Below are 14,308 nucleotides of genomic sequence, written 5' to 3'. Positions count from 1 at the left end.
TCTCCCCTCCCCCCCCCCCCCCCCCCCCAAGATTTCCCTGATACCTGGATAATGCATTACATTTGTTAAACACACTTCTATTCTTTAATCGCTTGTGTTTCCTTGAAACTCAAGATCAGATTCCAACATCAGCTGGGAGAGCATCCTGGGACTCTGCCATTGTAGTTCTGGGATGTCTAAACTGACCGACCCTGGGCCTCCGGCTGTCACAAGAGAGTGCTTAGTCACAGGAGAAGTTTTGACACCTTTGATTATATGTCCTATGCTCCTTTTCCCAAGCCATAAAACACTCACTGGGGAAGCATTACCATGAAACTCCTCTTGGGAACAGCAAGAAGAAATCTTCTTTTTTGCTTACCAGGGTAAATGGAGATGAGGATTTTATTCTTACTAGCTACAAACACAAATCAGAGAAGGCTGCAAGGAAAAGTCATATCCTGTGCACAGCCCTGAGGTCTCTGATGAAACAAAATGACACAAAATTTACAGATGCTAAAAATAGTGATAACATCAGTTTGATGTTGCATTTTGTCTTCCTCCTATAATACAGTAAAATGGCCTGTAATTCACATTGCAAAATTGGCATGCATGGCTCTTTGAAGATATCATCTTCATTGTATGTCTGCAGTGGCCAGAGTTACAAGCCAACCCACTACAGTGCTACGACGAGCCATACAGATAAATAAATAAATAGGGACAAATAACACCAGCTCCTTGGGGCAGCTGCCCGCTCTCAATCTGTCTTGCTTAGGTTGTGAGCTCTTCAGCATAGGAAACCTTTTGTGCCTTGTACAGACTTAAATTCATCCCTGGTGCTTAGGAAGGTAATAGATTATGTTAATTTTGTTTATTACATTATATAAAATGTGATTTTAAGTCAGAGATTTAACTTTTAAGTCCTCGCTGACAGTGACATTAGTACAGACTTCAAGAGTTTGTTTGCAGCTCTGTCTTCAGCCTGGCATTTTAAGCTGAGCTCTTATGGCCTGTCAGAGATAGTTGCTGTAGCGTGAAAATGCTTTGGAAAATTTGTATGTATTGTGGTTTATTTACTATCTTTGTATGTGTATTGCATTATTAGTGCTAAATGGCTTTTTGGACGGTGATTGTAGCCGTGTCACTAGCTGGGTGGCTTCACTGTTTCTTTCCTCCTCTTTATTGAATACTATCAGCTTTCATGTCTTTCCCCTACTCCCAACTTGTTTGGCTTTCAGACCCTCTGTAACTCTGGAATCTGCAAGCAAAAAATTCCTTCTTTAAAATGAAAAACAAAACCTAGCCTAGGGGAGCTAAACTAACTTCTGACCATCTGTTAGAAGGTTAGTAATATCACTACCTTGAACTATGGCTTCATTTTTGTACTTCATGCAGCAGCTTCTCTGCATTGTTTATATTCTGGTTGAAGGGGATCTTCCTATACCAGGATGCAATAGGAACGTCATTTTTCCTCTAACATGAGCAGATGTCCTATCTGCAATACTAGCAATAACATTGCCACTTCCTGTTGTTGCAGATGTTGTTAGCAGGCTAGAGCTGAAAGCAAAGAGGGGACGCATATCAGCCCGTGCCATTCAGTGCCATCAACATCAACGCTACCTATGCACCTCCTTTTCCACGTCTACTCTTTAATAGTGGCTATCTCGGCTAGCGGGCAGGAAGGTGCCCTAGAACACAAATTTATTTCCTTTCTACTTTATGTAGGGCAGGAGTGTTTCCAAAATCTCTGTTGTTTTTCTCTGCCTTGACCTTTGCTTTCTCTAGATTCATTTACACTAAACCCAAATTACAAGTGGTGTGTTACCATATTGAGGGAAGGGGTGCCTGAACTGAATCTGGCACACACTTTAGTGTAAATCTCCCCACTCTTAGGTTTCAGGGCACAGCCCTGTGCAGGCCTTCAGTCAGCAATTATTGCATTCTTTTTCCTTTTTATAGGAGGTCACTATCAAATGCTGTGACACATTTCTATCACTAATCTGGCAGGCTGCCATTCAGACCACAGGAAGCCCAGGAGAGAAGAATATATACACTTAGGGCCTTATTCCATCTTCATTATTCCCTATACCAGCAGAATTCCTTAAAGTCTCTCGAAGTTTGATCTGAATGGAAAGTATTTTGCCTGAATAGCACCCCTTATTGAGGTATTGTCACCGAGTCACAAATTTAGATGAGTGTTGTGGCTAGCAGTTTAATCTATACTGCATGGCCGTTTTTTCACACCAACACAGGGAGTGCTAATCACTTCTAATGGTCTAGCAGGATTGTCTGGCAGTGAGGGACTTCTTGATTTGAGAGCTGGACGCTAAAGAAAAAAAACACAGTTCCTATTCAAGAGTTTATCTGAGAATTTATTCATTTTGGCAATGAGGGGAATATTGTATTTTAATGGTTTTCAATGAGAAACACAACCTTACTAAAGGAGGAAAGCCAGGGTTCATTCATAAAAAATATGCAAAAAACTTGTGCTTTGGAGGAAAAGGAACAAAGACAAAACTGTGATTTGTGCATAAAAAAATAACAAGAAATGAAAATCATAAATGTTGGGCAGTATCCATAGCTATCAGATGATAATATGGAAGTCTTAAACTCTTCTCCTATCTATTTTTTTGTGCCTTAGTGTATGAATGCATTGTTGTACTTAAAATGACTACTGATCTTGTATGTTATTGCTGTATAGAGACTTACAGAGAGATAGTAACTTTGTTTTTATGTTTGGATCGTTGCCAGTTCATTTGCTACTATTATCACTTGTGATTTCATGGAGCTATAATTGTTGGGAAGTAACTTTCCTATTGTTTTAACCAGCAGCACTTAGCTGCATTTCTGTATTAAAAAATACTGTCTCAGTCCTTCAGGGAGTTCTAGTCATTTTTGGGGGGGTTGTTCAACATTGTCTTCTCCTCATTTCAGGTTATTGAAGGAAAGCTGGCTCCTTTCTTGGGGAAGGTGATCAAGTTTGCCACCTCTCATGTGTACAGCTGCAGCCTTTGTAGTCAAAAGGGTTTCATCTGTGAGATTTGCAACAATGGAGAAATCCTTTACCCCTTTGAGGACATTTCTACAAGCAGGTACTGTAATGTCAGTCATACATTTGACTCGCGTATCATAACCTTGCGGATTCTCAGCCTCATGACCTCTTATTTAAATAGCTAGGGACTGGATCCCACTAATGCCCATTTCTGGGCAGCTACACTGGTCTGGGGAGGCCACCATGAGCAGACTTGGAAATAGATGGGAAGAGCTACTTCCCAAAGCCCTGTAAGTCTCAGAACAGCTGTTCAAAAAGGGAACAGTCCCCAGTAGCATCACACAGTGTGATTTATGCAAACCTCTTCTGAGTTTGCAAAGTATCCTGAAAAGCCAAATGGATTCTCTGGATTGATCACAGACATCTTTCTGGTATCTGATGTCAGTGTGCCCCTGATGTACTGGGATTGCCCATTACAAAACAATAACCATCTATTCTGAAGTGTTTTCCCCATGAAATGTTATGGCTAACTCTCTGCTTACTGTGTGCATACTCTTCTGTGCCTATGTATGCAAGATTTTTATTTTTTTTTAAATGGCATTGCTATTCTCAGGTGGCTACAAAATAAATATGTGTATATCAGTCCTAAGCTAAAGAAAAGAACCTTTATTTCACATTATATGGAGAGCTCGATGCCAGATCAGGGACAGGAGTTGCACGGAAAACCTAGAAGCAAAACGCAGGAAACCAGAGCAGACTTGGCAACGCAGCAGTGTTACTACTCTTTTTCAAAAATGTCTTGGATTTTGAATAAAGGAGATTTTTTTTAAATTATTTTTATTTTTTTTAAACTCAACAGAAATACAGTATATCTGACAGCACAGCATTCCTCCATAGATAAGTACTCTTCTGGCTGTTTCAAATACAGTCATTTTAATTTGTTCTCCAAAGTGTTCCATTGAAGGGAGAAAAAAATTGAAGAGCCACCTTTGGAAACAATCAGGACCAGCCTGTTAAAAGAGCTTCGTTAAGAATCTGATTCCCCTGCATGTACAAAGATGTTAAATTACAAGTAACCAAGGACTGCTCTTTGGGGATTTTCAGCCTGACCTGAGTTTCAAAGACTGTTTGCACATTCTTTTTCCAGACTCTCATTCTAAAAAATGCATTGACAAAGCAGTGGACATAAGCTAAACAAGGTGTGCAGCTGAGCTCTATAAATGGATTTTAAGAAAGAATGTATCTAGGGTGCCTGGTGAGATAGGCTGAGTTAAAAAGAGAGAGACTAAGATGACATAAAACATAGGATGTCTATTGAGACTGTATAAAAGACGATTGAAGATATTCCTGAAAGATTGATGAGAACGTGTGAGAGCATTTGGGAAGACAAGTTTACTTGAAGTGTCTGTGCATTTGATTTGACTGGGGGATTTTTGGTCACAAAAACATTGTTCGGTGTATATTGTTCCCCCACCCTTCAGCTGAGATCAGACATACCTTGCAATTACAGAGTTTAAAACCTTCTGGAATCAAATAGTATTTGTCAGCAGTTCAGTGAAAGCCAAAAGAAGCTGCTCTAGCTCCTGTTTTTATATGAATTAGAAGCCAGAAAGGACTTTTGTTCATGTTTCACAAATGTGAAGTCGTGGTTGATGTCATGCCAAAGACAGCGGTCTTTGTTAATCATTTTAATTAAAACACAATCAGCATGAAAGGTTCTCCAATATTTCTCTTTCTTATTTTGTCAGAGGTCATTCTGCTTACTCCTTTTGTACTCCTTATCGCTAAACCTTGCTTTTATCCCCAGCATTTTCCATTTCCCTTCCTAGTTAGTTTTAGATTAGTTTTCTCATCTCATTACTGGTCGTGTGTGCAAATGCACCTCTGTGAAACTAACCAGATTATTTCAGTTCCATATTTTTGCTCTTTTCCACCTTCAGGCTGGAGGCAAGTCATGCCAACAGAGGAGCTTGTGTGTTTTACCATGCGGCTCCATCAGCTGCAAAACAGTGAGGGAGAAGGCCAGGTAGAGGGGGTTTGTGTTTGTTTCCATCTCTACAGATGAGAGAGATTTCCGAGGTAGGTGTGCTGACCACTACAATGACAAGTGTAAGGTGAGAAGGCTAGTTAGAAATAGGTAGATGTACAGAGTAACCTGTGGCAGATGGAATGGCAAGTCACAAAAGGTTTATGTGAAGACTTGCAATTATACCTGAAATTTCCTATGACGTGTGTTCAGCTTTCCTTGTTAGTTGTCATACAGAGCTCTGAGTAAACAGTTAGTTCAGATTTGTGATTCAGTTGTACTATTCTGAGTCCACAATGTGCAGTGAGAATTGACGACAATTGCCTTTCTCCATCCTGGTTTTGCGGAATTGCTGTCTACAGCACAGTATTCACACTTTGTACTCAATACTAGACTGCCAAGTACCCTGGCTGTAGCTGCTGAGTTAAGGAGGGAAGAGCAGCTGAGTTTTGAAGTCCATGTTTTTCCTTCTTGCTTTTGAACGTTGCTCATTCACTTTTGAGCATGCTACTAGTACTACCAGCAAACTGGGCTGTTAGGTTAGAAATATTCAAAAGTGAGTGCATGACAGCTTTTGCAAACTTCACCTCTCTGTTGAATGTTTCAAAAATGAAGTCTGTTTGGGGAGGGTAGGGTGTGTGTGTGCATCTGTGTTGAACTGGCGTTTGTTTTTCTGGCTACCTCCCTGACCTTTCTCGCTCTTTGGAGAGAAGAGTAACAGCTGTCAGAGAGGCCATTACAATTCCAAGGTGGTTCTCAGCTGGCTGTTACCTTTCCACCTTCATGGTCTCTTAGATCAGCTTTGAGGTGGAGAGATTGTTTCTCTCCAAAATATTCTCAGCAGTTTCTGGAGCAGTCTTCAGTAGGAATTTATGAAGGATGGGTCTTCTTTAGATAGATACAGCTGAGAGAAAAGGGGGGCCCCTCTTGAGGGCTGGAGTTTCTCTTTGGTCAGGTTATTTGCTTGAGAGTCATTTTTGTTAGTCCTTGAGCAAACAGAGTGAATACCTGGGTTATGCACTCCTCAGGGTTTGAATACAAAAATATTACATACCCTTCTCTCACTAATCAGCGTGACACATTCCTTTGTTGGCAAACGGTTCCAAACCAAACACAATCAGTTCACTTAATTAGCGGGTCTGTGGGCTGTGCTTGGCAGGCTCTTTACATCCTGCTCAACAATACAGCACAACAGTTTGCTGCCTTGAATGTAAGGGTGGGCTCACAAAGTCATAAGCTTTCTAATGATATTTCCTTTCTGTGGCTTTTCTTGGGAGGTGGCCATTCTGCACAGAGCTTAATGAAAGCCGTGATTCAGTAGTTAAACAATTTCTTAAAAATTGTCCCATCCTTTTGGATGCCTCTTCCAGTCAGTTTCATTCCTCTGTCCCCCATTTTCCTCTTTTCTGTCTTACCCATATTTATATAACAGTTCATCAGGGTTCTTTCTAAATTTCAGTTTCGGCATCTTTTTGAAGGCCTTTAAATCATGAGAGCTATATTTAAAGCCTCCTGAGTTAATTGCACATTTCATGGAGCAAATTGCCAGCTAATGTAAACTCTCGCAGCTCTGCTTTTGCTGGAGCTCTGGCAACTTAACCTGAACATCTACCTCCTGTTTTATTTCTTGGACTAAATTTGCCCCAGGCTTAAATTTAGCAAATAAACGTATAAAATTACCCTATTATATCACTAATTTTATTTTTACAAGTGTTGTGAAATGACTTTAAATATCCCTCGTTATAAATTGGCTTGTTAGAGCTATCCTTGCCCATTTGTTAGCAGCCGGGCACTGTCCTTCAAGTTGTTCTGATATTGCTTGTTCTTCATTAACGTGGTGAAAAGTTTTTGTTTCTTTCTCCTAAAATTAAAAAAAAAAAGCAGAAGTGAAAAGAAAATGCCTGTGTAGTGGTACTGTTGTCTATAATATGTGGCTGTATTTGTTTTATAACGTAGAACAATTTTTAACAAGTTTTAAATCTTAAGGAATACTGAGAAAAATACCGTTGGAATGAGAATAGAATTATTCATTAAAAAGGGTTTCCTGACCAATTAGTTAATTAAGTAATTATAGTTATGGTTAAGATTATTATATGCTACCAAGTTAAAGTTTTGGTCTTGCCTGTGTCTCAGCATCCTAGTGACTACTTTCACAAGCAATTTGTTGTGTTTTCCTGCTAAAGCTACTTGCTTGGTTAAGAACTATTTAGTCAATTCCTTGCCTTTTATGTGGTGACTACAGATGTATGTGAACCCTGGAGAGTTGCTCTTTTGTGTTCATATTCATTTATCAAGGCTAAACTGTTTTCACTTTGCAAAGTTAGTTTGTTCTGCAGATCAGTTAAGACATGTAGACCTTTTAAGATACAAACCAGAAGACCCAAGTTTAAAATAGACGTGCCACAGAACAGGCTTGACTATATCAACCAGCTTAGATGCCTCTATAATCTTTGGCCGCCATCCTGATAAGACCTATGAATGTACTTTACACATAGCGAGAAATCTTACTAAAGGCTCTGAGGCTGTGCTTAGCTTTATGTGCATGCCAAAGTCCTTGCAAGATTACAGCTCAGTGTGTTATGGATGCTGTGTCATTGGACAAAAACAGCTTTGAGCATTTGGGAGAACATTAAAGATAGATATTAGGTGGAGAGACTGAAATATGTAGTATAGAGCATTTCCAGGAAATACCTTGGCACAGGTCAAAGGCGTCACTCAAAGTACATCATTTTCCCTCTTGCTTTGATTAGTCTGTTTTATGCTAGACAGCCTTTCCCCAAGCCCAGTTCACCTGAGCTGTGCTAGTAGTTTAGTACCTAATTTTTGAAAGAGCTTAGCTTATCGGATGTTGATAGTTGGTTCAAAGCACCCTGAAGTGATCTGCTCAGCACTTTCTTTAAAGAAACTTAGGCACCTAAGTAGATGTTAAGTTCTCTTGATAATTTAATTTCGCCTGAATCTATCAAAACTGGTCAAAATCTTCTGGCCCAGATCTTCTGATTTTTGTCTGTGCAGGGGAGCGCAGTAATGTTGTCTAGAATACGTAGAAAGAAAGAGATAAAATATACTCGCTTTTTCATCAAGCATTGTATTTTGGAACTGAATTAGCTTTAGAGGTTGGGTTTACCTACCTCATGTCAGAATGGTGTTAACTAGAACGTTCAGCGTAAAGGCGGGTATTTATTTCAAGTAGGAAAGTCTCTGCAGTGCTGCCCTGTGCTCTTCCCCGCTGGCTGAACATGGCAGCCATCTCGCTTCCAGTTTCTATTTTGCAGCTTCCCTGCTGTGCTTTCTTCCTCACTCTAGATATTTCCAACTTGCCAGTCGAGACCTTTTAATTCTTCCTCCTCCTTCCTCATGCAAATTCCCCTTTTAAGATAGACTTCTCCATCTCCCAAATATGGTTCCTTGTAAACCAGACAACAGCTTTTCAATTGCTTTTTAGCCCATGAAAGCCAACACTGCCAACTCTAAGTGCTCAGAAATTCTAAGATTACCTGAAGAATCTTGTTGTGTATATACTTACTTTATTTTTTTATATGTTAAGTTCCTTTTTTCCATCTTGGGTCCAGGTAGGCATGTCTTCAACATTATGGCAGAGCTACAAAGTCCAGGTGCCTTTGTGTTTCTCTTTTATTAAAAGCATATATCCTGGCTTAATCACAGGATTTTGAGACTTGAGACTTACAGAAAAATGCAAAATACTAGAATCATGCAGTCAAATCATAGGGGTTGAGGGCAATATGTTAGTATTACTGTTAATAGTATTGCCTGACTCTTTGCTTTTAGGTCTTCAACCACCACTTTGTGAATACAGTTCATTAATAATAGGAGAGGCGGAGGGATGAAGTCCGGTTCATGGTGTGGCAGCTAGCAGAGGCAGAGGATATATGTCTAAGCAATGTAAACACTTGAATCTCTGTGGCATCTTAGCCTCTCCAGTGGTTTGCAGGTAGTGGATCTACCATGTGTAGGGCTTTTCCCCTTCCCAAAGTAACTTAGCTCCACTGACTAAAGTGTAATCATATGAGTTTCAGATTAAATGTTTTAATACTAATTTTAGTGTCCCTTTACTGATTTCTTGTGAACTGCTGTGTACAGGCCACATTACTTGGCTTGGGAGCTCTGAACTTAGACATCTTGCAAAGTGCAGTACTGAGGTCAACAGTCAGTCCTCAGTTCTCCTGCTGGATGCAAGTATGGAAATATACATAGGTAAGTGTAGCATAAATCCCTGCAGCCACAGCTGGGGGGGGAGCTGAGGACACGCTTCCCTTCTTAATCAGGAGCGACAGAGCTCTGCAAAGAGGGGTCTGGGAGCTGCAGGATCCCTTTGCTCCTGCTTGACCCTGCTGCCATGCTCCAGTGCGGTAACTCAGCCTGTGTACACAACTGTCACAGGAGGATAGCAGGTGGTTAAATCAAGCTGTTCTTCTTCAGCCCCGGCCCATAACATTGTTCTGTGAGCACCCAAAATGAAGGCCTGCTCTGCGATTTCTCTAGGTCTAGCAATGGAGGAGTTGACACTGAGGCTCCCCCCCGCTGGTGGAGCACTGGTGGTTTTCTCTCCCCTCCAGTGAGCTGCCTGCTTTTACCCTCATTTGTGAGGCTTTAATATCTCTGACCAGTTTGCATGTCTGTTGGATGCAGTCGGTCTTGGCAGTGGGTGCTGGCGTGACAGGATGAGGGGCAAGAGGTGGCGCAGATGGGGAGGCACCCAGTGACAAGCCTTGGGCGGCTGAGCCAAGATAGGGGCTTATTCATTCATCCTCCCCCCTGTGCCTGGGGCACTTCTCCAGGAGCTCAGTCTAACCCATGCTGGGTAAAAGGGGGAGCAGACCCTGGTCTGGCAGTTTTCATGCAGGGACTCCGGGTAGCATGTCATTCAGCTATCCTGGGGTGGCATTACTAGCAGCAGCAGTGGTGCTGGTCACAGATGCCATGTCAGGCTGTGTTTGGGCTGGTCCCTGTGACTGTTTCAGAGGTGCAAACCGCGGGCGCTCTACTTGGTGACTCCCATCAGTGCAGGCTGGCAGTTGCTGTACACCCCTTGCTAACTGCCACCTGTAACCAGCTCACCGCTCTGCACTGGTTCCTCAGCACGTGAGCTGGGCTGATGGTTGGCAGTCACAGTTATTTCTGCTGTTTCTGTGCCCTCTGGGGCCAGCCCAGGACCCAGCCATGGCATTATAAATGAGGAGCATCTTCAAGCTCTGCTGGCATATCAAGGGTAACCCCTGTCTGATGAGCAGGTATATGGAAAGGAAAACTATGATTATGCTTTGAATCACCGCTGGCTCCCTGAACACTGAATTAATCATTTAGAGTGAATTTCAGACATGTAACAATTTGAGGGGCTGGGTAGTGGGCTCTGCTCTGGTTTTGTTGGGCCTTTTTTTTCCCTTTTCAGAGGCAAATTTTTCAAAAGCAAGTCTGAAGTATTAACAGTTTTTAAGTATGGTATTTAAAAAAACCCTGTGTCTAGTAAAGACCGTAAGTGTGTCATACAAGGCATTATCTTAACAAGCTCCTTATAGGGACAAATCAATGTAATATTAGTGCCAACTTTCTTCCATTCATTTACTACATGGGCGTCCCTCCCTAGGCAGGCTCCTTGCGTTGGTTCCTAGGCAACTGTAATAATATTGCTGCACATATGTCAGGCATTGATTGCCTTTGGGGCTTTTTTTTGTGTTGTAAATGAACACAGGCTAGTCCGTTTTCCTTTTCATTGTGTTCTGCTAAAGTCCCTGAGAGTTTTGAAGGGCGTGGCTGTGATATTCACAGCTGAGCAATTCAGAAATACTTGCAGACAGGCACATGTGCATAGCGTGGGGATGGTGATCATGCTGGAATCCCTAGGCAAGGCTTACTTCAGCTACTGTGGTTTGCTCTTTGGGCTTTTTTACAGGTGGCTTAGTATTTTGGATGCTTGGTGAATGTATAGCATCATCTAAAGAAAGCATAATGAACAACCCTGTTTTATCTTGTTTTTACTTTGCATGGAGGGAAAGAAAAAAACTGAAGAGTTCTAGTCAATGAAGGGTTCAGCCCTAAATCAAATCCTTACTGAAATTCCTTTCATGGGATTATTCACTTGAGCAAACGTATGCGAGGCCTGGCACAGAGGAAGTGGGTTTTTAAATGAAAAAATGAAAGTTAATGTATAAAATTACAAGAGAAAGGATGGTGGGTGAATATGGCACTGCAGTGAGACAGGGGAGCTCTTTGCCCTTCTCGGCTCTTCTAAGAGCTCCTGGCTGACCTTGAGCAAGTCAGTTCACCTCTTGTTTCCCGTTTGTGAGGTGGGAATGGTGGTATATCTGTCATCCACTGTTTGTTCATTTCAGGGACGAACAGCATAACCATGAGCTTCTTTGATTCCCCGCTTGGTGTTTGGAAGCCAGACAGGTACAGCCCATGTGCGTGGTACTGAAGCTGTCCTAATAAACCTTGCTAGTCCCAGCAGCTTCATCCCAACACGGTCACGCTGGTCAGTCTGTCAACCTGTAAGGTTCCTAGGAGACAAATAAATCTGTCTTTCAGATGACATCCTGGGCCACCGGTTGATCATCCCTGGTTTATTTTGTCTACTTTAGGTGGAATGTCTTTGAGGCCTCTTTGTGTTGCACCCCCGCTCTTTGGGCACCTGATCTTATCCATGGGCACCTAAATGGTGGTGCAGTACAGAGGAGAAGTATGAATATAATCAATTGGTTGTGCAGAATCTAGAATTACTTGAGCCATAAGCCTGTGAAATACATATGGGAAGCATGAAAAGAATTTGCCAGAATTTACAATTTATCAAGTATTGATATGTATATATTTCAAATGCCCACACTTAATGGGAGGTACTAACATTGGCATTTCCTCAGCATGCAAGGAATGATTTTATGCTTTTAATGTAGAAAGGCTTTTCTTTTGTAACTAGTAATGATAATAATAAGAGCATTATAATGCCTGTCTGGCTGTGGAAAACTTTGCCCTTTCTCTCTTACACTTTTCAGTGCAATAGAAATTATTTAGAGGATTGAATAATTCTCTGCATTTCTGTTACTCTGGTGTTCAAACAAGTAAAACATCCTTAAAACATAAAACACCCCCTATAGTCTCAACAGAAATTGAGTTGGTCAGGAAAGAGAAAAAAGAGAGAAAACACTGAAATAGAGAGGAAGCTATTTCAGATGCCTTCTTAGAAGACTGAAAGTCTGTATGAAAACAACATGCGATGTTCACCAATTCTTCAAATGATGTTCGAAAAATAGGAAGATGCTGTTAATGTGCAGTATCGCAATATCATTCATTAAAGAAGGACACATGAAAGGACTGAATGGCTACGGGCTCATTAGCTTATTATCAGTGGTATATAGAAGTCTCACAAAAGATGCAGGGACTTTTTGGCCTCTAGCCAAAGAAGAAGTCAGGATTCAGAAATAGTACCTGAACTGTAAATTACCTATGACAACATCAAGAGTTAAGGGAAAGATAACTAAGTGTAGTGAACTATTGCGTGAGCCTTTTATAGACAATAAAATGTATTTTTTCTCCAGAGAAATAAAAGCATTTTAGAATACCGAGGCTTGAAAACAACAGTAAAGAAAAACTGTGAAACTCACATGTGGAGATAAAATTAGATGTTAGGATTAATTAAGAAGCAATCTATTTGTAATATTCTAAGAAGGAATATAATTTTGGTGGGGTTTTTGGTGTCACTGGAAAATTTCTCCCAGTGAGATTAGGAATGATCAACCAGTTGACATTTCCAGGGTCAGTTAAGACTGACTGTATTTGATATGATGAAAAGCAAAGCTGTAGATGGCTTGGGGTAGTATAGCTCCATCACTTTAAAGGGAATAACTTACCATTTGCCCAAAGGCAGAGCAGGATCAGCATTGCCCTCCCACCCCGGTGACTGAGTTTCTTTAGCAGTGAGGGGATACAAGCATGCAGTGAAGGCTGACCCAGGTATCCTCTCTACCTGTCCCTGCAGAGAGCAAGAGACAGCTTTGTTCTCCAATTCAGAGCACCGTTCTTCCAGGCTGCTGTTTTGTTGTCATCTGCACCTTGTGATTGAGGCTGGGAGTACATCAGCCTTCACCGGAGAAAGCAGAAAATAAGTCTTCAGAGTGGCAGTCAGGGGCGGGGGCACCAGAATGGACCAACGATGGTCACAATGGCTGCTGGTGCAGTGGACTGAGATCTGGGGCTGGCTCTGGTTAGTGCCTGACAGCGTGGGGTCCTGGTCAGAGCTTCAGCTGTTGCACCAGCTCTAATAAATAACAGTGCAGACGTTTCTTCTCTCTCTTTTGGTTCTGAGTGATGTGAGAGAAGTTTGTTATTTTTTTCCACTGAGCTTATTTCTGAAAAATGAATTCATATTAATTTAAACACCATCAATCTTTTTCTCTGCTGATGGCCTTTGACTGGGAAGAGCAGGTGTGCTAGCTCCTCTCTCATCCTGCTCCATCCATTTCAGCAGCAATTTCTGATAAGTTTTGTCACCTCCCTCCGTACTGTGGAGAAATATTGAGCGAGCGTAGGGAGTGGCAATGTGAGAGCACAAAATTACACTCCTCATCAATCATTACCCTCTAGCAACTTCCAGGGCACTGTAAATTGCTGACTAACAAGGGAGAATTAGCTTGATAAAATCACCATTAGTGTCAGTTCAGAATGATGTAAAGTTTTAAAGACACTGCTGTCTTCTCTGTCTCTCCCTCATCCATTAGTGTGTCTGTTCGTGGAGATCCCGATCCAGCAAAGCACGTAAGCACATGCTTAATTATAGGCAGATCGGTAATCCCAAGGAAATCACTGGGATATGAGTCCTAAGCATGTGTTTCTGTGCTTCACTGGATCAGGGCCATAACACACACTCTCTGAGCACAGAAATGATAAATATCTCTGTGTGAGCCAGTTTCTTGATTCAAAACCAGATTTAGACTCACTAGCTGGACTTAGAAATATGACAATCAAGTTTTACTGCAAGAGACCACAGTAGTTAGTAGATATACAGCATTATACTCAGCCTCTTTAACTTTCTTTTCCTTACTTATTATTTGAGTTTTATCAGCTTATGCTAGCTAGAAGTGTGCCTCTCTAAACCTCTGCATAGCCTTCCTAAAGCTCTGCAGTTACTGATGTTTAGACCGTGTTTGGACCCATGCATAAAACTTAAAGCACAGCCAGATCAGGAACAGTTTTTTAAAAGTTACGGGTGAGATGCAGATGCAGCTAATATAGGTAACAGGTGGTTGTGGTTTAACCCAGCAGGCAGCTAAACACCACACAGCCATTAACTCCCCTCCCCGCCC

At 41.5% G+C, this 14,308-nt stretch overlaps 1 protein-coding gene across 1 annotated transcript in view; it reads left to right on the top strand.

Moving 5' to 3' along the window:
* PLEKHM3 (pleckstrin homology domain containing M3) overlaps nt 1-14,308 on the top strand; it is a 95,758-nt gene that overhangs the window by 71,974 nt on the left and 9,476 nt on the right. The window contains exon 7 of the mRNA XM_009284641.2: nt 2,911-3,068. Coding sequence (XP_009282916.1) covers nt 2,911-3,068 — 158 coding nt within the window. The remainder of the gene's footprint in view (nt 1-2,910; nt 3,069-14,308) is intronic.

Source organism: Aptenodytes forsteri, unplaced genomic scaffold, assembly GCF_000699145.1.
Source record: "Aptenodytes forsteri isolate BGI_AS27 unplaced genomic scaffold, ASM69914v1 Scaffold183, whole genome shotgun sequence".
NCBI classification, from domain to species: domain Eukaryota; kingdom Metazoa; phylum Chordata; class Aves; order Sphenisciformes; family Spheniscidae; genus Aptenodytes; species Aptenodytes forsteri.
This window is presented reverse-complemented; position numbering and strand designations above follow the sequence as displayed.